The following is a 21288-nucleotide window of genomic DNA, read 5'->3' on the forward strand; positions in this document are numbered from 1 at the left end:
AATTGCATCTCTTTTGTGGCATCAAAGGTGCTTATCAAAGGACCTTTACAAAGTCTTTTATTTTTGAGTGAATGAATGAATTTTTTTTTGCATGAGCATAGGTGAGGTCAATGTTTAGAGTTGGAATGCATTTGGAATCATATGTTCTTGTTTTCCCTCTTGGTATAAAGAAAATGACTGGTGCCACGCAGAAGGCGATTGTTTCATTGATCCTGCTGACGCTCAGCTCTGCTGGAGACGGACTGTTTCGCTCCCTATACAACACCGTCGAGGTTCCAGCACCAAAAGGGGGAGACGCAGGACACCCATTATTCCTTACCCCATACATTGAAGCCAAGAAACTCAACGAAGGTAAGTTTTATGAAACTGTTCATCCACTGTTTCTTTTGTGGTGGCATTCACAGGAGGTCACATGTCAGGTTATGCACATACATGACTGTACTGCAGCTGGAAATCGCTTGAGGCATCAGGGTTTACAGATGGCAGAGGTGCCAGGACCAGGCTAAGAATCCGTAGCAGCTCCAGGGGTGGAATCCACAGCCTCACACTTGCAGGGCAGGCACTGTAGTCACAGAGCTGCTTTGCAGCCCCTTCAATACTTTTTGCTTCAGTTGTTAAAGGCAACATCCCACAGGATCTGAAATACATTCTAGTATTTTGCTAACTTGTTTCATTTCCAATATTAATAATTGGTGGCACATATTTTCAGAGTCAGGAGCTATTGTGAAAATTCATCAGGGGCCAATTATTTAAAATCGTGAAATTCTGTTTACAAAACTAGTATTTGCTTACCTACACCTAGGCATTTGTAAACTTAATACTAATCTAAGAATTTACTGAGTGCAAGTCACTGCTTCCAAATATTCCACATAAGCTCACACAAGCATCTCAACAACTCGTTTTGTACACAAGAAAATGGAACCCCAAAGAAATCAAGTTATTTACCAGGATCATGCAGACACCACCTGGTTGATCAGGATTCATATTCAGGGAGCCTTGCTCCAGGGTATATGCTCACAGGTACTGTTCTGGGACCCCCTCCCTGCAAACCACCCAAGCACCCGAGGCTTCAGTGTTCTCATTAACATGAAACAGTTTTAGAAACGTACACAAGTTGTTGGTATGTTATGAGACTCAGATGAGAAAATGCACACAAAAAACTCTTTAGGCCTATACATTGTTCTCCAAATATTGTAGCACTATAGCACTGTCATCCCATTGTTCATCAATTTGCTTGAGAGGGCACCAGTAACATCTCCGTTGTGAGACTTGTTGTTACTGTTTTTGGCATTTCGAATATACCACAGATAGCTTGCCAGGCTCTGCCATGTGGGCGGTATACTCTCGGTAACTTGCCAGGTTCTCCGAGAGGATGGAGGAATCTAACACAGGTCAGCCGTGTGCAAGACAAATGCCCTATCCACTCTTAGTGCTTCCAAATGGCTATTATTTATTGATAGAGGAGTTTTATTATATTATAATTAACAAAAGCTGTTTTTATTTGATGTTATCAGAAATGAGAATTTATGACCTGTGTCTGCTTTTAATGCTTACTCATGCCTAAGTTAATCACCACATAAGTAAATTACTCAATCTTTCTGCGTCCCAGGGCTCCTAAACTATAAAAATCATACGTAGCAGCTATTTTGAGGAACTATTTATAAAAGGAAGCAAAGAAATGGAGACTGAATGTGAGCTCTGTAGTCAGTGTGGAGATAGTAGATAAGGCAATTAGGTTTTTGTTTGTTTGGGTGGATTCTTTGTGGTCAATCATGGTGGTGCCTTGGGGACCCTGTGATGCGTGTGATGCAGGGAATTGATCTGGGCCTCTTGCATGCAAAGGGTGTGCTGCAACACTCTGGGCCAACTTCCCAGCCAGATCATTTTTATTGATGGAAATAATCCAACAGAGGTAGAATGTTGATTTGGGGAGGTGGCGATTAAATATGCAAAAAGCATGCTGTCTTGCACAGATATGGAGACATTGGTATTTTCTCAAAGATACTGAAGTATACCCATGTTCCCAGTGGAGTCATGTTATGAGGTCAGAAGATTGGTAGACGTTCTGAGATGGCATGAGTGATGTGGAAATTTTAAGGGAAATGACCATTTTAATGATAAAAAGTCATTCTAAATACTCCATTTGGAAGTTTGAGTCAAGAAACTTTTCTTCATTTGAAATATTCCAGTAGCCAAGAGGATGGCATCATGTTTTTTCTCTGGCTGGTTTAAAACCAGGAAACATTCTTTTGTCTTAAGTATGCATTGGAGTCTGTTCCTGAAAGAGATGTTGGTTCCATGTTTCACTGTATCTCTTCTAAGGAAAGGTGGAAAACTATCAGTGTAGTCAGTAGTATCTGATTCTTTTTTATGACTCTTTTATACTTGATGTAAAACCAAAGCAAATATGTATGTCAGTAATATAGGTTGATTTCAATATATATATATACATATTTGAGACAAAGTATCATTAATTCAGACACACCAGATTGGATTCCATGAATTTACTTTACCTTATATATTAATGATATCAGGGACTTGGATTATATTCATTAGCAGTAAATCAGAGAAACTCATTTAGCTTGGATCTGAAAGGAAAATAAATATATTCATAGGAAAACCATAGGAATCCATTGGGGGAAATTTTCAGATTCTGGCACTTTATAGGATTTATCTCAGAGAACACAGGTAATGGAAGCAGAGATAGGTTAAAACCACCTAGTAATTTTTAGAAGAAAAATGTTGTTTAAGTTGTAGAAGAAAAAATATCTCCATTGGTAGACATAGTCCAGGAGATAAAAATTAGTGCTGACCAAAGAGATAGCACAGCAGGTAGGGAGCTTGTCTTGCATGTGGCCAACCCAGGCTCAATCCCTGGTATATCATATGGTCCCTGAAACCCTCCAGGAGGGATTCCTGCATGCAGAGCCAGGAGTAACTCCTGAGCACCACTGGGTGTGGCCAAAATAAAGGGAGGTGGCAAAAGTAGGACTAATAGGAGTATCACTGTATCACTGTCATCCTGTTGCTCATAGATTTGCTCGAGCGGGCACCAGTAATGTCTCCATTGTGAGACTTCTTGTTACTGTTTTTGGCATATCAAATATGCCACAGGTAACTTGCTAGGCTCTGCCATGTGGGAGAGACACTCTCGGTAGCTTGCTGGGCTTTCTGAGAGGGATGGAGGAATCGAACCCGGGTCGGTTGTTTGCAAGGCAAATGCCCTACCCACTGTGCTATTACTTCAGGACTAAAAAGAGTAATCCTAAATATAACTAATGGCTAACATTTAGTAATTATATTCCCTGTACCTATCTATAATAGATAATAAATATTTGTAGAATTTATATTAGAGACCTAACTCTATGCCAGGCCATATGCTTTATACACATGTTAGCACATTTCATTTTCAGCCCTTATAAAGCAGGCATAAAGATTGCTCTCATTTAATAGAAGGAAGAGGTGGACTGCCAAAATTTAAAATCCTGTACAGAGCTCTATATTTTTTTTAAACTTTTTATTAAATCACCATGTGGAAAGTTACAAAGTTCACAGGTTTATATGTCAGTTATACAATATTCAAACACCCATCCCTTCACCAGTGCCCATATTCCACCACCAGAAACCCCAGTATACCCCCCGCCCCCACCCCCTACCCCCTACTGTATAACTAATGAATTTCACTTCATTTTTTCTTTACCTTGATTACATTCCATAATTCAACACAAAACTCACTATAGTTGTTAGAGTTTCCAAGCAAGAGAGGCAGACCTACTACATTTGATAATTAGTTTTTCATTGCTGGAAATGAAGAGATATGTAGCCCCACTGCTACAAGTACATAACTCTCTCTCTCTCTCTCTCTCTCTCTCTCTCTCTCTCTCTCTCTCTTTTTCCCCTTTTTCCTTTTCCCTTTTTTTTTTCCTTTTCCCCCCTCATCCTCCTTCCCAGAGCTCTTTAAAGCTAGTAAATGACAATGCTGGGTTGAAAACCTATTTACGATGACTCTGAAGCTCAAGGTATAAATCATTATGTTCTGACCAGCTTCAGGCATGAAGGCATTGGGGAAGACTTGGGCATATTTTACTTGCGTATAATGAGTAAGAGTAAGGAAATAACAACTCAAACAAAGACATAAAATCAAAGTGATCATGATGTGTCAGCATCCCATGTCTAGTGGAAGCAAGTAAGTAGAATACAAAGAAGAATCCACCAGAGAGATTGTACACACACCTCTCATTCCAGAACTTCTTACACACTAGCCTTTCCTTCTTGTGGTTGTCAGAGTAGCAAGGACAGATTCGACGGAGATAGTTTTATCTTAGTCCTTTTGTGCCAAGTCTGTCCAGTGTATCAGCTGATGGGTTACAGCATTTTAAACATTAAATCTGATTCAGTGTCACTTTACCAGGTTCTGTTACATAGCACTATGTTTGAACAGAATTTTAAGTGGCTTATCCAAAATCTGATCCATCTGAGTATTCAAATGCAGCCCTGACAACATAATTAAGGACAATTTTATTCATCCGCTTTACTGAAAGTTCAAGAAACTCTGGACAGATGGTCATCTTGCTACCCTAAATCTCTTTTGTTTGTTGAGATCAGCCAAACCTTAGGAATGTGAGCCTTAATATTGCACTGGAACATTTCTGAGATAAACAGTCACTTGTGAAAAGACAAGAGAAATTTTAATTTTTTAAATCTCCAATTAGCTAGCTTAATTTCATGTAATTGTAATTACATGTTTACTTTCTCTGGAGCTAGAATAAACCCTACTTTTTGAGACAAAAAAAATGAATATTAGGAGGCACATTTTGGCATGTTTACAAGCCTGTCATTTTCACAAATTTTAAATATTTTGCTCTTTATTTTATTTTGACTGGTAGTATCTTGTCCACAATGACAGTGGCCTGGATTTTTGCATATTTGAAATGCACCCTGATTAGCTGCTTCAAGCTATTCTTTGGTCACAATCCAGTCTTTTTGAAAGTGTTAATATTACGAACATTAGTGACCACAGTAAATAATAAGGAGGAAGTGTAATCTCTTCAAAGAAAACCCTTTCCTTGTTTTAATTGTTTCAAACATTTGCATGATGAGTCATGACTCCAGGAGGAAAGCAACTCCTTCATCTTGGCAGTTTGTTTTCCACATTCCATTAATAGATTCTGGAAGGGGGAATAGAAGTTCAGAAAATGTAACAAAGCATTATAAGTAAAACAATTTACTATTTATTATTTGATGGTGATTTTGTTAAAGGAATTTAAAATGTTGAAACAGAATGAAACTTTTGTGGATCAGTAAAAAGTCCTACATTTCTTTTTTATTTTCTTTTTTTAAGGTTTTTTTAAAAAATATTTTATTAATGAATCACTGTGAAGTACAGTTACAATTTATGAACTTCATGTTTGCATTTCAGTCATACAGTGATTGTTTACATCCCTCCACCAGTGCCCATTCTCCTCCACCAATGTTCCCAGTATCCCTCCCACCACCCCTAACCCAACCCCTACCACCCCACACTGCCTCTGCTGCAGGACATTCCTTTGTGTTCTCTTTCCTGTTGTGTGTTGTAGTTTGCAATATAGGTATTGAGTGGCCATCATGTTCGGTCTATAGTTTACTTTCGGCATGCAGCTTTCAACCCAAGTGGGTCCTCCCAACATCCTCTACTAGGTGTTCCCTTCTCTATCTCAGCTGCCTTTTCCCTCAGCATGTGAGGCCAGTTTCCAAACTGTGGGGCAGACTTCTGGTCCTTAACTCTACTCCTTTTGGGTGTTAGTCTCCCATTCTGTTACTTTATATTCCACAGATGAGTGCCATCTTTCTATGTTTGTCTCTCTCTTTCTGACTCAACATGATACTATCCATGTTGATCCACTCATATGCAAATTTCAAGACTTCATCTTTTCCAATAGCTGCATAGTATTCCATTGAGTAGATGTACCAAAGTTTCATTAACCAGTCATCTGTTTTGGGGCACTCCAATTTTTCCCAGATTTTGGCTATTGTAAACAGTATTGCAATGAACATACACATGCAGATGTCATTTCTATGTCATTTCTACTATACCTTTTTGCTTCTCTGGGATATATTCCTAGGAGTGGTATTGCTGAGTCAAATGGGAGCTCAATTTCTAATTTTTTGAGAATCATCTATATTGTTTTCCAAAAGGGCTGAACCAGTCAGCATTCCCACCAGCAGTGAAAGAGAGTACCTTTCTCCCCACATCCTCGCCAACACCAGTTGCTTTTATTCTTTTGGATGTGGGCCAGTCTTTGTGGTGTGAGATGATATCTCATTGTTTTGATCTGCATCTCCCTGTTGATTAGTGATGTAGAGCATTTTTTCATGTGCCTCTTAGCCATTCGTATTTCTTCTTTAAGAAGGTTTCTGTTCATTTCATCACCCCATTTTTTTGATGGGGTTGGATGTTTTCTTCTTGTGGAGTTCAACCAGTACCTTGTATGTCCTTGATATCAACCCCTTATCAGATGAGTATTCAGTGAATATCCTTTCCCAGTCTGTGGACTGTCTTTGTACTTTGGTCAATGTTTCTTTTTAGGTGCAGAAGCTTCTTAGTTTAAGATAGTTCCATTTGTTTATCTCTATTTTCACTTGCTTGGCCAGTGGTGTGTCATCTTTGAAGATACCATTAGCTTCAATGTCATGGAGGGTTTTGCTGACTTTGTCTTCAATATACCTTAGGGATTCTGGTCTGATGTTGAGATCTTTAATCCATTTTAATCTGAGAAAGTCCTACATTTCTTAAACTCTTATGAAGGCATGCCTTCCTTGGATATTTTTGGACAAATATTCTAAGCTAATACATTACCAGTTTGTCCTGAAGTTCATTCACCCATCGTTCCTTTGCATTCATTCATCCACTCATGAATGTTCAGTTCTTAAGAAGAATTTATTGACTATTTCAAGTGTGTGAGTCAGCACATTATGTCCTTGGGGGCAAGAATAAATAGGCAGGCCGGAGCATAGTACAGTGGGTAAGGCAACTTGCCTTGCATGCAGCAGATCTAGGTGGATCCCTGGATCCCCACCAGGAGTGATCCCTCAGTGCAGAGTCAGTAGTAAGTCCTGAGCACCATTGGGTATGTCCCCTAAACACACACACAAAAACAAGCAAGAAAATCCCATCTCCAATGGCCACTGATGTAGAAGAGAGCATAGGAGATACCAGTGGGAAGCACAGGAAAGGCTTGTAGAGTGTGTCTGTCTGTCCTCTTTCATATCCATTCCCTCTGTCTCCTCAGATGTTCTTTCTCATTCCACTTTGACCTTCCTCATTGTTCTCTGTCTTCCTTCTGCAGTCCTGTCCTGTTGGTATAACGCTTTATGATTCACATCTCACTCAACCCCTCACTTTTCACGTCTTTACCTTCCTAAAACAGGGGGATGAGGTGGGTATGTTTGATTTTATGAAGTTTAATAGGTTTGAAAAATACATTTTCATGGAAAGTCTGCCTACTCCAGAAGCATGCACCTTTCTTTTCTTTCTTTCTTTCTTTCTTTCTTTCTTTCTTTCTTTCTTTCTTTCTTTCTTTCTTTCTTTCTTTCTTTCTTTCTTTCTTTCTTTCTTTCTTTCTTTCTATTTTTAATTAGTGAATCACCATGAGGGTACAGTTACAGATTTATATATTTTTGTGCTCATGTTTCCCCCATACAAAGTTCGAGAAGCCATCCCTTCACCAGTGCCCATTCTCCACCACCAGTAAACCCAGCATCCCTCCCACCCTCCCCAGTCCCGTCTCCCCCCACCCCACACTGCCACTATGGCAGGGCATTCCCTTTTGTTCTATCTTTCTGATTAGGTGTTGTGGTTTGCAATAAAGGTGTTGAGTGGCCATTGTGTTCAGTCTCTAGTCTACATTCAGCACACATCACCCTTCCCCCGAAAGGCATGCACTTTTCTGAGCTAATAATTTGAGTAGAAGCTGGGCAAGGGGGAGAGGAGTAATGCCCCTCAAAGGAAAGGGCAGTAGTACAGGAGGGTCAACCCTTACCATCCTCCCCTAACTATCTTTTTACTTAAAATCCTCCTCTCCATATGAAGCTGTGATCCACCGTTCAGGAGACGAGGGACTTACTTCCCTCACGCGAGCTGACCGTCTGACAAGGTCCCTGGAGCTCGAAAGCAGTTGTATGCAGGGAAAAGTTCACCAACCAGCTCTGGACCCTGGCCCTGAGCCATCCCCTAGATCCTGGGAGGAAAATGTCCTCACTGTGGCATCGCACTCACTGAATGCTTGGGTAGGAAAGAACTGGCAAAGCCAGACCTTCGAGCTGAGTGTTTGCTTGGGACTCAGCACCAGCTGGCCAAGGCATCTTGAATTGCTGGCCTGAGTAAAGGATCAAGTTTACTTGCCTGTTTGTGCCTACGTATTGGTTTCCAGTTGAATAAGTCTCAGACTAAAAGAGCTTTCCTTCAATTTCTTAAAAACTTAACACAGCAGGTAGAGCATTTCCCTTGTACACAGCTGACCTGAGTTTGATCCCTGGTTCCTCTATGCGGCCCCCCTGCCCCCTCCCTCCAAGCCCCGCCAAGACTGATTCCTGAGCACAGAACCAGAAGTAAGCCCTGAGCAGTCCAGGGTATGGCCCAAAAAGAAACAGGAACAAAAGTTATCGGGAATGAGAGTAATTTGAGCGCAATTTTAGGTTCAGAAGAAAATTGAGTAGAATATACCGACTGCCCATCTGCTTCCCATCCCACATGTGAACCCCATCTGGGAAGGTCACCCCACCCATAGAGGCACACTCGATACTCACGAGCAACCTCCACTGGCATGTCATTAGCACCGAAAGTCTTTTACATTGGGGTTTTCGCTGAGCGTTATACATTCTGTTGGTTTAGTCAAATCTCTGGAGACTCACCAGCCACCACGGAAGCATTACACAGAGGCACATGGAGAGAGCTCAGAGGTTAGGGGGGTGTGCTTGGCATGTGCAAGACCCCAGGACTGACCCTGCTACTGCATGCTCCCTGAGCTCTGGCAATGTTGCTGGCTGCACACAATGGCCAAGCAGCTGCTGCAGGGGACAGTGGATTCCTGCGTGTTGCTTGGCGCCGCCCTCCCACATGAAGTATCATGCAGAACAACTGCAAGGACTAGATTGCCCGTGGGGATGCTTACTTTACTTCTCATCTCCATGTACACTCCCCCTGCTGCCCTGCTACCCCTTTATCTGTCCTTTTTCTTCTGTGAACCCACCCACACTTTCACTTCCCTCTGGCCACCTGTATCTCCAGAGACTCTGAGGATGGTGGGACAGGCTGGGGTGTGCATCAACTCTGCTGTCTAGCTGCCAGGTTTAAGTCCCAGTCATCCTTCACTAGCCGTGGGACTGCAGGGCACCCTGAACCTCTCTGCCCTTCATTTTTCCCACCTATAAAGTGAAGTCACAGTGATTCCTGCTCATAATGGTGTGAAGACAACTGGAGTGTGAGCTCCTATGAGTGATATTTCCTCCTGGGGGACTTGTGTTGCTGAAAGCCTGGCCCCTTCCCTGGTCTGGCGCCTTCCTGGTCTTGCCGTAAGAAAGCTGGGTCCTCTGCCATGGACAACTGTCCTTTTGTCCTATTTGGCTCTGACCAGCTACCAAGGAAGTCATCCAAGAGCAACACTTTTTCCCATCCTCCCTTACTGCCCCTGCTCCCCATGTGCCCAAGTCAAAGTCCCTTCATGGACATCATGGAAAGCCTTCTGCTTCCATGACAATGGGAAAGGAAAATGGGGGAGTCTCTGGACTCTGCAGGTCTGTGGACTACTTGACTAAATTGTTTCTCTTTCCTCTTACTTTTTTGGGTGTCTGGTGAGTTTATCAAGCCCTGGATTTCCAATGCACACCAGTCAATGACTGGATAACTGTGGAGTGGGGTGGAGGGCAAGAGTGTTGTTTATCTTTCAAAAAACAAACCACAGAGCTGATAAAATATATATGGGATAAAGAGGCCAACAGATGTGACTCAAGTGGTAAAGGGCATACCTGGCATGTGTAGGACCCTCGGTTTTGAGCTCCAGCACTACATGGTCCCTGAGCATTCCAGCTGTAGTCCTAGCGGTCCCTGAGCAGCACCCCTTGGAGCCTTATGTCCCCACCACTACTGTGTGTGACAACAGTGAACTCCATCACTGTCAGGCTGGATGTCAAGTGGGCCCCATGGCTCCTCTCCTGAGCAGGATGGGTGCTCTCTAGGTCCAGTTCTACCAGGAGTGGTCCAGGCTCCCTTAATACTCCCAGCTATGACCCCACCAACACCACAGGTGTTTCCAAAGGCCTTTTTGTCTTCCTCAGTTGTGAGCGCTCAATGTGTGGAATTGGCCACCGCCAACTGGAGCTACTTTGGTAAGTGTCTTGTGGCCAGTCGAGTCATCCAAGATCTGGCCCCTGGGAGTCATCTGGTCAAGAAGGATGATTTATATCACATGCTTTCTCTAACCCCTGCTTAATGATTTTTACTCACCAGGGAGACGGCAGAGCTTGGTTGCTCCTTTCCCAGGATCGAATGAGAAGAGTTATGCAGGCTACCTCACTGTGAACCAGACCTACAACAGCAACCTTTTCTTCTGGTTCTTTCCTGCTGAGGTAAGCCTGGCATTGCTGCATCCAGGAGAGAAATGATAGCCTAAAATCACACCTCAAGATGAGCTTCAGGAGAGTTTTATTTAAAAATGTGGTTCCAGAAATCAAACCCAGGGGCCTCATACATGTGAGGCCTGTGCGGACAGCTGAGCCATTCCCCAACCCCAAGATTTGTTTTTCCCTAAAACTTTCTGTGACTGTGTGGAGTTCCTGCTTATGTACAGGAAACAAATGTTTGCAGGGGGGCCCAACTTTTAAAATTCCTTGCAGTCTTGAGGCGGAGAAATAGTTTGGTGTGTAGGGCTCCTGCCTTGCTTGAGGCCAACCCAGTTCAATCCCCAGCATCTCATATAGTCCCCTGAACACCACCAGGAGTGATTTCTAAGTTCAGAGCCAAGAGTAACCTCCAAGTATTGCCATGTATGCCTCCCAATTTTTTTTTTTAATTCTCTGCAGTCTTATTCTGAGTATTAATGTTACCTGCCACCTTTTTCTGACGGTCTTCTTCCTTTCTGTTGTTTTGGTCTAAAAATATCTGTGGGATGACAATGTGGGGACATTCCTGAAGCTAACAGGTAACTTGTCTAAATTCAGCCAGTCATAGTCCATTTAATCAGTTGTGGTCTTATACTTGGGCTGCCCTTTCTGAATTTTGCTATGACAATTATTGTTGTTATTGTTGTATTTCCTCTGGGCTGGGATTCATCAGTTTTATTCTTGCCCTCACTCCTTGTTGCATATATGTTTATTTAGCAGTATTCCGCTAGTGACACAGAAAAGAAAGCACCAGACTCTCTTGGGGGGTTTTTAGTGAGCAAGGAGGGTCTCTTTGAGGTGAGGTCACCTGCCTCCTCAGGTCCTCAGGGACAGGCAGGGGCAAGTACCCTTGAAGTTCACCAGTGCTGCCTGCCTCTTGGCAAGGTTACCGAGTCCTTCAGTAACAAACTAATCACTTTGGGCAGATGGGCACTTTGGGGGATATTGGTAGAGGTGCTGATATACATAAACAAATGTTATCCAGCCATGGGATATTTTCCTATTTTTTATTCCCAAATTGGATTTGCTTTAGAAGACAGAAAAAAAACAAAGAAAAAGTGACCCCTGTGGAGGGTGGTATTTATATTTGCATGTGATTTGCATATAGCAGAGTTGCATATATAATGACTGGATAAATTATTTAACCCAGAGGCAAGCCAGGCAAGACTGGGTCATATGTTTTTGACTTCTCCTTTCTCAACCATGTCTTCTAACATAGTCGACCACATCCCTGGGAGTGGGGGCCCTGTAAGAAATGGTTAGGATTTCCAGACTGGCTGGCTTTGTGGTAGTTTGGGGATGTCACATATGCTGCAAAGAAGTTCCTGCCCCTGGAGAGTTTCTTCTTTCTTGCTCAGTGTTATTAGTGAGTAGAACAGGTGAAGGGCCTCGGGTACAAAGCTTAAAAAGAGGCTCACAATCAGAGCTGACATGCACAGGACTGGACTGAGTGCCACTAGAGACTCTGCAGCTTAGTCTGGTCTCAGAACATCCTCCACCAGGGCATAGCCCAGAAAGTGGGTCTTCAGAGCGAGTCAGGAAACTAGCCAAAGATCCAGCAAAATTGATATAAAAGTAAGCCCAGGACATGTGACTTAATTCTAACAGGTGGAACTTATTCATGTAGTTTTTGAAATATTTGCATTTTGTTGTTGTTTGGCGGGGGGAGGACCATACCTTACAGTGTTTAGGGGTTACTGCCTCTGATGTTGGGGTGTGGGGACAGGTTTGCTCTAGTGATGCCTAGGGAGTCTATTTGGTTCCACTTGAACTCAGGGCTCCCGCAGACAGAGCTTGTGCTCCATCCCTTTGATCCATCTCCCCGGCCCTTGAAAGTATTTTAAATGTTATGTCTTTCAAAAACCAGGCTGTCTCTCTGTGTGTTTGAAGAACCACATCTTGCTATATCATTGACTACAGACAGTAAAATAAATAAAGCCCAGATTTATTTGCATCAGATTTCTACTGCTTGTATACAAACCACCACAAACTTACTGGGTTGAACCACCCCCTTCTATGGTGTGACTGTTCTGTAGGTCAGAAGTCTATGACAGGCCACATGTATTGGCAGGGCTGTGGTTCTTCTGGAGATTTTAGGTACAAATTTACTTCCTTGCTTTTTGTAATTTCTAGAAGTTGCCTGCTTTCCTTACAGCCAACTCCAACTCTTTTCAACTCCTGACTTTCTCCTACTTCTGTTACTTTGAAGCATCTTTTTGCTTTTTCTGGGGCCAACACTGGAAGATATGGGATGATAGCTCTGTTTTAACATCTGTGGAAAAGCAATGTCAACCTATTCATAGTCCTAGGAAACAGAAGGTGGTTATATTTGGGGACCTTATTCTATGTATTCATTTTACATAATTCTAACATAATCTAAAAATGTACCTAGGTTAGTGAAATAGTTTTCCTCAATGAGTCTCACATTTTATTATATCTAAGAATTATCTACAAACCACCCCTGCTCCCCAAGGTTCTTATTCATAGATGGGACTGGGGGGCTGGCAAGTTATAGAATGACGAGATGAGCACTCTTAAGAAACTTGTTGCAGTCTACAGGCTGCCATCTTTTTTCAGCACTTTGGGTCTAGAGTAGCCCACACTCCTTTTTGATATAAAGAAATCGCTACTGCAGGAGACTGACTCAGAAGCTGGTGAATGGTCCCTTGCATCCGTTTGAAATGAGGGCTGGCGGGCAGGGCGGACTGGAGGCGAAGAGAGCAGTGAGTGCAATCTGCATCCTGTTTGGTTTCCTAAACACCGAACCGGACTCTTCCTCCTCCTCTCCCATCCCAGCTCATGGAAGCAGTTGCTTTTCTTTCTCTTCTGCTTTGTGACTATTTATGATACCAGCAAGTTCCTACTGATATTTGAAAACAGGAATTCATGGTGAGGAAGTGATCAAATGAAAACCAAACCCTGCCCCAGCTTTTTCCTTCTTTGGCTGCTTCTGAGCAGACCTTGAGCTGAGCTTTGCCTCAAGTCTATGTGGCATCTGGGAGGGCAGAAAAGCTGGCCAGGAAACAGACTTAGGTGCCCCCTCCTGGTGGCCCAATTGAGGTCTGAACCCTGCATTGAAAAGTTGATGAGATGTTGAGGCTATTTCCCTGGTTAATTAAATAAAGATGTAGATGTCTGTGCCCTGAGAAGATTATGTGCTTTGGCTAAGATATGGAAACAACCTAAATGCCCAAGCATAGATGAATGAATCAGTAAGTAATGGTAATAGGCAATGGAATACTATGCACCTCTAAGAAAGAGCAAAATCATTCAATTTGCACAACATGGATGGAATTAGAGGTATCATATAGAGTAAAGTCAATCAGGATAGGGATAGATACAGAATGACCTCTCTCATATGTGGGACTTAAAGATACACAGCAAGGTAACAGTGGAGGGCTAAAGGCAACACAATGGCAGAACTGATCCACACAACTGAGTTTGGTAGCATGGAGGGGCTGGAAAGGGAGAAGAATTAGGGTCTTGGGGAGAGATTGAGATGGGTACGCTGGTAATGGGTATGCTGCTGGAATTATGTATATGGGAAACAATCATTTGCAGTATTGTAAATCACAGAACCTCAATCAATTAAAAAATTTTAAACCACTTTTGTGCACTGGAACTAGTTCTATAATCCTGATTACAGTCTGAGATATTCCCAGAAGACACAGAATACAGCCAGCCCAACAGGAGAGAAGATGCTGTTACCCCTGGTTCCCTCTTCAGGAAAGGGGCGGAAATGAAAAGAAGGGACAGCTGACAGGAGTCTCCTTCTGACAGCTGAGACAGATTGCTCCAAGCCCTCCTATTCAGGAAGCCCTCACACAGCCAGGTGTCTGAGCCTCGCCATCCCCTCCTCCTTTCTGCTGAGCCAGTAGTTTCTGGAACAGGCCAGTTTGGATGAAAGAGATAAAAGAGGAGAAACCTTGGGCACCGCGATGGGGGAGAGTTCCTTTCATTTGGCAGAAATATTGGCTGTTGGCTGTGAGAAAGAAGCGGCTGATATTGTTTTCAAGAGAGAAGTGACCCCTGATGAAAATGGAGCGTGGACAAAATAGGAGCTCAGGAAGGATGTCACGCTTGCAATATCCTCTGAGTATTTTGGGTCTGCTGTTTCTCAAATTAGTCTTGCTTTCCTGTTCTTTCGGTCAGACTCCCCTTTATTGTCTACAGACCAGGGTATAGTGGATTCCAGCACTTGACACTGGTTTGCTGTGGGGATCAAACTGGCAAGAGGAATGAATAGGAACTTTGCCTGGTCTGGAAAGTGTGATGAAGCCAGTGAGGGTGTAGCAATTACAAGGGCTACTGTTAATTCAACACTGACCATGTGCCAGTACTGTGTGTTTACTTATTTAATCCTCATGATAGCCCCACAGGGAAGGAATTATTATCCTTATTTGTGAGTAGAGAGAGTAAATAATTAATCACAAGTTGTGCCTAAGAATGAGCAGAAGTTCCTAATTAAAATGAGGTCTCTGGTAGTAAGCTTTTGCTCTTATTGTCATGTATAAATTCTGAGAAAATGGTTGTTGACAGGTAGTAGAACACAGTCATCGAAAGCACAGCATTGCATTAGTTGGACTTGAATAAAATCTTACCTCCATTCCCATTGTCCACTTTGACTTTGGGCACATTTCTAAGTTTCTCAGACCATCAGTTATCTTATTTTAAATAATAGTTAAAATGCCTACCTAATTATAGGTATTTTGAGATAAATGGTAATGCATGAAAGGCCCTGGGTTGTGCCTCCACAGTAAGGAGAGTTATGATTGTTATTCTATTTTTTATTATTATCGTTACCCTTATCATTATCATTATTCATTTTCTTATAATTAACACAATGCAGAATGAATTCAGTCATGATTTGGGCCATAGCATACTAAATGATAGGGTCAGTTTCCAATAGGAAAGAATGCCAGCCTCAGCTGGGACTCATCACTACTGCAGAAGGGAAATGCAAGGTGCAATGAGCACTTTTTTCACATTTTAGAAGCTCCAAAGGCAGATAGACCATTATTTTTAAAAACTAGTGTCTTTCACATTGGCAAAATCGACCCAGTTTTTTGCTTTGTCTTAGGAAAGGAGAAACACGTGTTACTTGTTGAACACACTTAGCCAACCTTTTCAGGTTATTCACCTAGTAGGTCAAGTTGGAAATATGAGCTGTTTAGTTAGGCTCGCGCTCCTTTCCCAAGGGCTCCATGTTATACTCTGATCACGGAGGATGACTGGGATTTCTGGACTCCGGGTATCCGGTGGCTGGGAGCAAGGTCGGTGTCAGGTTGAGGAATTGCAAAGCTGGAATGGGGTGAGGCATAGGGACAGCTGCAGGCACCCATGGAGGGGCTGCTCCCTCTCCAAGGCACGCAGATGCCTGTCCTGCTCAGCCACACACCAGCGGAATCAGGAGAGCATGCCGTTAGGGGAACTACGGCAATGCAGCTTTTGGCATCCACAATCCAATGTGGGAATGATGAGTCACTCAGACAATCAGGTTAAAGCAGAAGACAGTCTCTCTGAGAGGAGGAGAGCTCATTGCTAGGGCCTTCTGATGACTACAGCCCTGGCTTGATTGCAGCCTCAGGGGACATGTCCAGATTTCTGATCTATGGAAGTATGAGAGTTGGTAGATTGTTATTGTTCTCTTATACCGCTGAGGTTTTCAGACACCTTGTGGCACATGAAATAGCTAATACGGCCTTTTGTCATGTACTTAGGGGCTATAATATCTTGTGACACCCAGAACCTGAAAGATGATGACTACTCTGTCCTATACCATTCTGTCTCTCTTTCTCACTCTCTGTTCATCCGTTTATCTCTCTCTCCCCTTCCCCCTCCCTCCATGTCTCATCTCAACTCCAGTTTGACCCTCTTGTCCACTATGGACACTTTTTCCTGTGCAGTGAACATGATATTGAGCTTTGTCGGTAGAGGGTGCTGTGGGACATTGCAGGAGAAAGTTGGCTTCTCTTCCTGTTCCCTGTTCTGTGCTTTGCCTCCTCTTCCTGTTCCTTGCATCTGTGTTTTGCTTCCTCTAAGCCCTGTTGCTCAATCTGTCTGTAGTGTGTGGGTGTGGGGAAGGGTGGACCAGTGGTGCTTCCCCTCAGCTAGCACCCAAACCATGAAGAATCTCTGCAAGCCTATAGTCCTGGCTCTGTTGCAATGACCATTTTGATCTTCCCTTCTCCCCCACATGGACACCTTATATTCCAGGCTTTTCCAACAAGTGGGCGTTGCACTGTCCCTATATTTCTATAGCCCGCTGCCCAGCCTTGGCCCTCCAAGTGTGGTTTCCTGATTTGGACACCATGCCTCCCAGCTGTGCACCACCCTTCAAGCAAGCAGACTACTGCACCCTGACTTTCTCTGTATACCCCACTGGCCTCTGCTGGGCGTAACCCACTTGTCCCTAGAAACCTTTCCTTCTTGCCCAGGGTGGTTGGTCAGCACTGTGCCAGGCCCTTCAGTGTTCTTATCCACTTACTGGGCTGCATAAGATTTTCTCCAATGAGCTCAGAACCTCAACTGTGGAAGAGCTCCTTCCCCACCTCACACGTTTATCCCTCCTTGGTTCTCTTCCTTAGTAACTTATCCTTTAAGTCTCAGGTACATATTTGTCCTTATTAACTTACCCTTTACTTCTTTGGTACATATTTAGGCTCATTCCCCAATTATAATGAATGCTTCTTTTTAGTGATATTTTTCCACTCCTCTGTGGAAACGGGAAGTTTACCCATAATGCTGCAATTGGACTGAGAATGTGGTTCATGGGGAGTGGAAGGCCAGACAGCCCTAGATGATGATATTTATTTTCATCCTTGTCCAGGGATGGTGGACACCCACAACTGACCAAGGCCAGAGGAAATACTAGAACTCAAATATAGCATTAAAGGTGAATATCTCCAGGGTTTGTTTTAAAGACTATAATGATAAACAGAAAACTTAGGGCTGCAGAGAGCTCAGTTACTGATGAAAATCCCTGTGGTTTCAGTACTGTTTGCTCCCTAACTGTTAAAGTTGGTGACAGTAATGACATTGCTTCTACATAGAGATGCCAGGGACACAAGTTAGGCCTACGGAACCGGGAGCTGAAAAGGTACCAGAAGCCAGGGCAGTGGCATTTTTTGTCTCAGCTTTGGTCTGTCTTAGACCTCAGAATCTCTGGTCTGAGCATCCTTCTTCTTTCTCAGCATCTCAGCACTCTGCTTGCCAAGATGCTTGGCAGAAGTTGGCTGTCCTATAGTTTCCAGGTCTACTTGTCTCTGGTCCCTGCAATCCTTAGAGATTAGTGCTTCTCCTCAGGAAAGAATAGGATTGCTGCATCTTGGGCCAGGTGTTCTTTCTTCACCCAATCATTTAAGGTAAAGGATGCCAGGTCACGTGATATAAACAGGGCTAGACGAGCCCTCTCTCCCGGAAATAGCAAGTTGGCTCATAGAGAAGGAGGCTGAACAGATCTCTTGGAATATGTCTAGTAGTGCATCGAGGGTTTGTAGGACTAGACTATTGTCTTCTTTGAACTGCCCTGCTACTCTTTTCTTTGAGGTCTACTACATCAGCAGTCTGGAAGCACTGGAGATAGGTGAGATAAAACAGAAGAAGGAGGCTTAAGGGAATGACAAAAGCTCATTCTGTCCACTAGTATATTCAACATCAACAGAAACCTTTTAAATGTCTGATACCCTTTGGGAAATGAAAATTTAATGAGAAGAAGTAAATAGTAAACCTTCACAGCTATTTCTTTCTTCACATCAGAAAGGATGCTAGGCTTCTTTCTCACTGTCTTATTCCTGTTTCTTCTAGGGTTCAACTTTCTGGTAGGAAGTACAGACAAAAGAAGCCATGGCTGCCTCTTGAACGAATGAGATCCATATAGACAAGTTAGGAAGAGAAAGATGGAGAAGTTCGTTGTAGAGTGTAAGCTGTCTCAAATGAATTAGAGGCAGTGGGTAGCATGGGGTTGGTTGAAGAAGGCCTCAAAGTAGACAAAAGCTTTGTAACTGTTATTTTTCCATGTGATGGTACAATGGCAACAATGATCAACAATGTTGATCAATGATCAACACCAACCATGATAAGTAAAATTCCTCTGAGAGGCATAGAATATCTTAAGGAAGTTGCTTGTATGGCTTGTGAGTGTCGAGTGAAAATATTATGAGGCACCTAGTTTGCAATTCTAAGCACAAACCCAATTGCTTTAAATAAAAAGCTCAGCCTTGATTAACACCATTAGTGAAGCAGCAGAAGTATCATCTGAACTGGGATCTGTGTGGTAAAATGGGAGTCCATTCAAACATACTTGGGGAAATTTCAAGACATTTACTTGAGGTAATAATGGCTTCAATTAAGATAGAACACATTACTTAAACCAAGCAAATGATCAGCCTCTGCATATAGAAGTGTGAGGAGAGCCTTAATTAATTTACTAATTGCCCATCTCATCGTAAGTAGTACCATTGATTTGGGTCTGTTAGTGGTTTACTTGCTGTTTTTGCTCACCAAGTGTGGTGTTCCTTAATTCCTTAGATGTTCAGAGTATTAAAAGCAGCCCATCTTTAGCATACTTCCCCTTCTCATTACTTGAATGTATTGGTTTCGAGATGTGTGTAAGGCCTGAGGTGATCACTACCCTCTGATAGAGAGGAGAGGCTGGAAGAGTGGAACAGATGGTTTGACGGGGTGAAGAGAAAGACAGTGCATATGGCAGAGTTATTTGGGGAAGGCATATCTTTGTAAGGAACAATAGACCAGGAGAATTTAGTTCTAGGAGTTTAGTCCCATGAGTTTTTTTCATATAGGTCTCAATTCACTCTTCTCTGCTTACTTCAAAGCTAGAAGAAAGGTAGCAACAGGGTGTTTTCAAGAATCTCCTTATGCATGGAATGTTAAAGCAGATCAATGAAGTTCAGTGACTTTCTGGAACAATGTTAAGACATAGGTTTTCAGGTTTTAATCATTATTGTAAATTAATAACGTGCTAATACAAGAAAAATGGGAGAGTCCCTTCTATAGCTATTCTACAAAGCAGATAGGTAACCTAGGCTCTTCATTCTGTAAAAACTCTGAAGACAAAGTGTCCAAGTTCATGAACTGGCCACCAGGGGTCACCAGAAGAATTGAAAGGGCTCCTGAGGCACAGCTGACCCTTCTTCTGCTCCAACAAAGGGTGTGAGTTTGCCTGACCTTCCTTTGTGAGAGAGACTGGTCACTTAAATGATTAGGATTCCCTTATTACTTCTTTAATATTTAGAAATTATTTGTCCCTTTTCATAGTAAATTCGTACTACATTCCTCAAACTCATTTAGCATTAACACAGATTTTTCTTTCAAATATAAAATGCTTGTTTAGGACATTGTTCAGGTCTGTTTCACTCACCAGAGGACTTCATTGGGTCTGCAGTCTGATCGCCGTTTAGAAGTCTCTCACATTACTCACTTATTCAGCATTTGCTTATTATTCAGTGTTTATTCTCTTACTTATGATCTGTCTTCCCCTCATCAGAAAAATAATCAGAACTAATGCCTAATGGGGGGTTCTGGGCATGACTCAAAGTCCTAGATTAAGTCTTAGTCAGCTGTGACCTGGGAGGCACATATTGCCATTATCCTTACTTTAAAGAAGAAGGGGGGGGTGAGAGATAATATAGTGGGAAGGCTTTGCCTTGCATGCTGCTGTTCCAGGTTTGGTTCCTGTCACTGCGTATGGATCCCAAACCTGTCAGGAGCGATACCTGAAAACAGAGCCAGGAGCAAGCCCTGAACATTGCCAGATGTGATGCCAAGATCAAACAATAAGAAAATAGCAGAAGACACAGATGCAGAGATATTAAATAACTTGCTTAAGCCTCATAGCCATGAATAGTCAAGATAGACTTCAAACCATGGTATTCTGTCTTCAAATCCCTCTTTTATTTAAGGAAGGGTAGTTCTTCCCAACTGTGCTCAGGAGCCTCGGGGCCACCAGAGGAAGAGCCAGCAATGGTGCTCTTCTTGAACCACAGAGCACTGGGAGCCAAACTCATGATTTCACCCCTTTGAGCCATCTCCCTGGGCCTCAAAGCCACACTTTTAAGCACCTGGTCTGTCTATCCATGAGTTGTTGTGGGTTTACATCGTTTACCCTAGAACAATGACCAGAAGTAATCGGTGCTGTATATACAATGAGGGAGTCCACTGAGACCAATTCACTGGCTGTCGTATTGTTCAGCCAAACTGGAGCCTGTAGGGGTGTGCAGAGATGCCACAACGCCTTGTCCAGTAAATCCAGCAAATGTAATGAGACACAGAGAGAACTACCCTGGAGAGTACCAAACTCTCTGAGAAGTCTGGGACGAGGACTGAGGAGGCAGGGGGAAGGTTTGATGCCCTTTCTGAACAACATTTTGTTTAGCATAAGCACTTTTTGAAGGAAAAGATGTTCCATTTTTAACAAAAACAAACACCTCATTTCCCTTGTTTCACTCTCTCTTGAGTTATCACTTCATGAGTGCATACTTTCAGACCCTGGAACCCTGGATTTTCTAATACTGCAAACTGGTTAAGCCAGGATTTCTTCATTCAGTCCATCATTCTGCAATGTTGGACGGGGTGTCATTTGCACTTTTATTCTCCCCTCTCTGCCCCCTGCATGAGGGCGAAGAATGAGAGAGG

General features: G+C 42.9%; 1 protein-coding gene across 1 annotated transcript in view; it reads left to right on the plus strand.

Moving 5' to 3' along the window:
- The window catches only part of CPVL (carboxypeptidase vitellogenic like), a 145331-nt gene that overhangs the window by 23009 nt on the left and 101034 nt on the right, over positions 1 to 21288 (plus strand). The window contains exons 2-3 of the mRNA XM_004604050.2: positions 171 to 351; positions 10484 to 10602. Coding sequence (XP_004604107.2) covers positions 171 to 351; positions 10484 to 10602 — 300 coding nt within the window. The remainder of the gene's footprint in view (positions 1 to 170; positions 352 to 10483; positions 10603 to 21288) is intronic.

This window comes from Sorex araneus, chromosome 1, assembly GCF_027595985.1.
Source record: "Sorex araneus isolate mSorAra2 chromosome 1, mSorAra2.pri, whole genome shotgun sequence".
In the NCBI taxonomy this organism is placed as follows: Eukaryota; Metazoa; Chordata; class Mammalia; order Eulipotyphla; family Soricidae; genus Sorex; species Sorex araneus.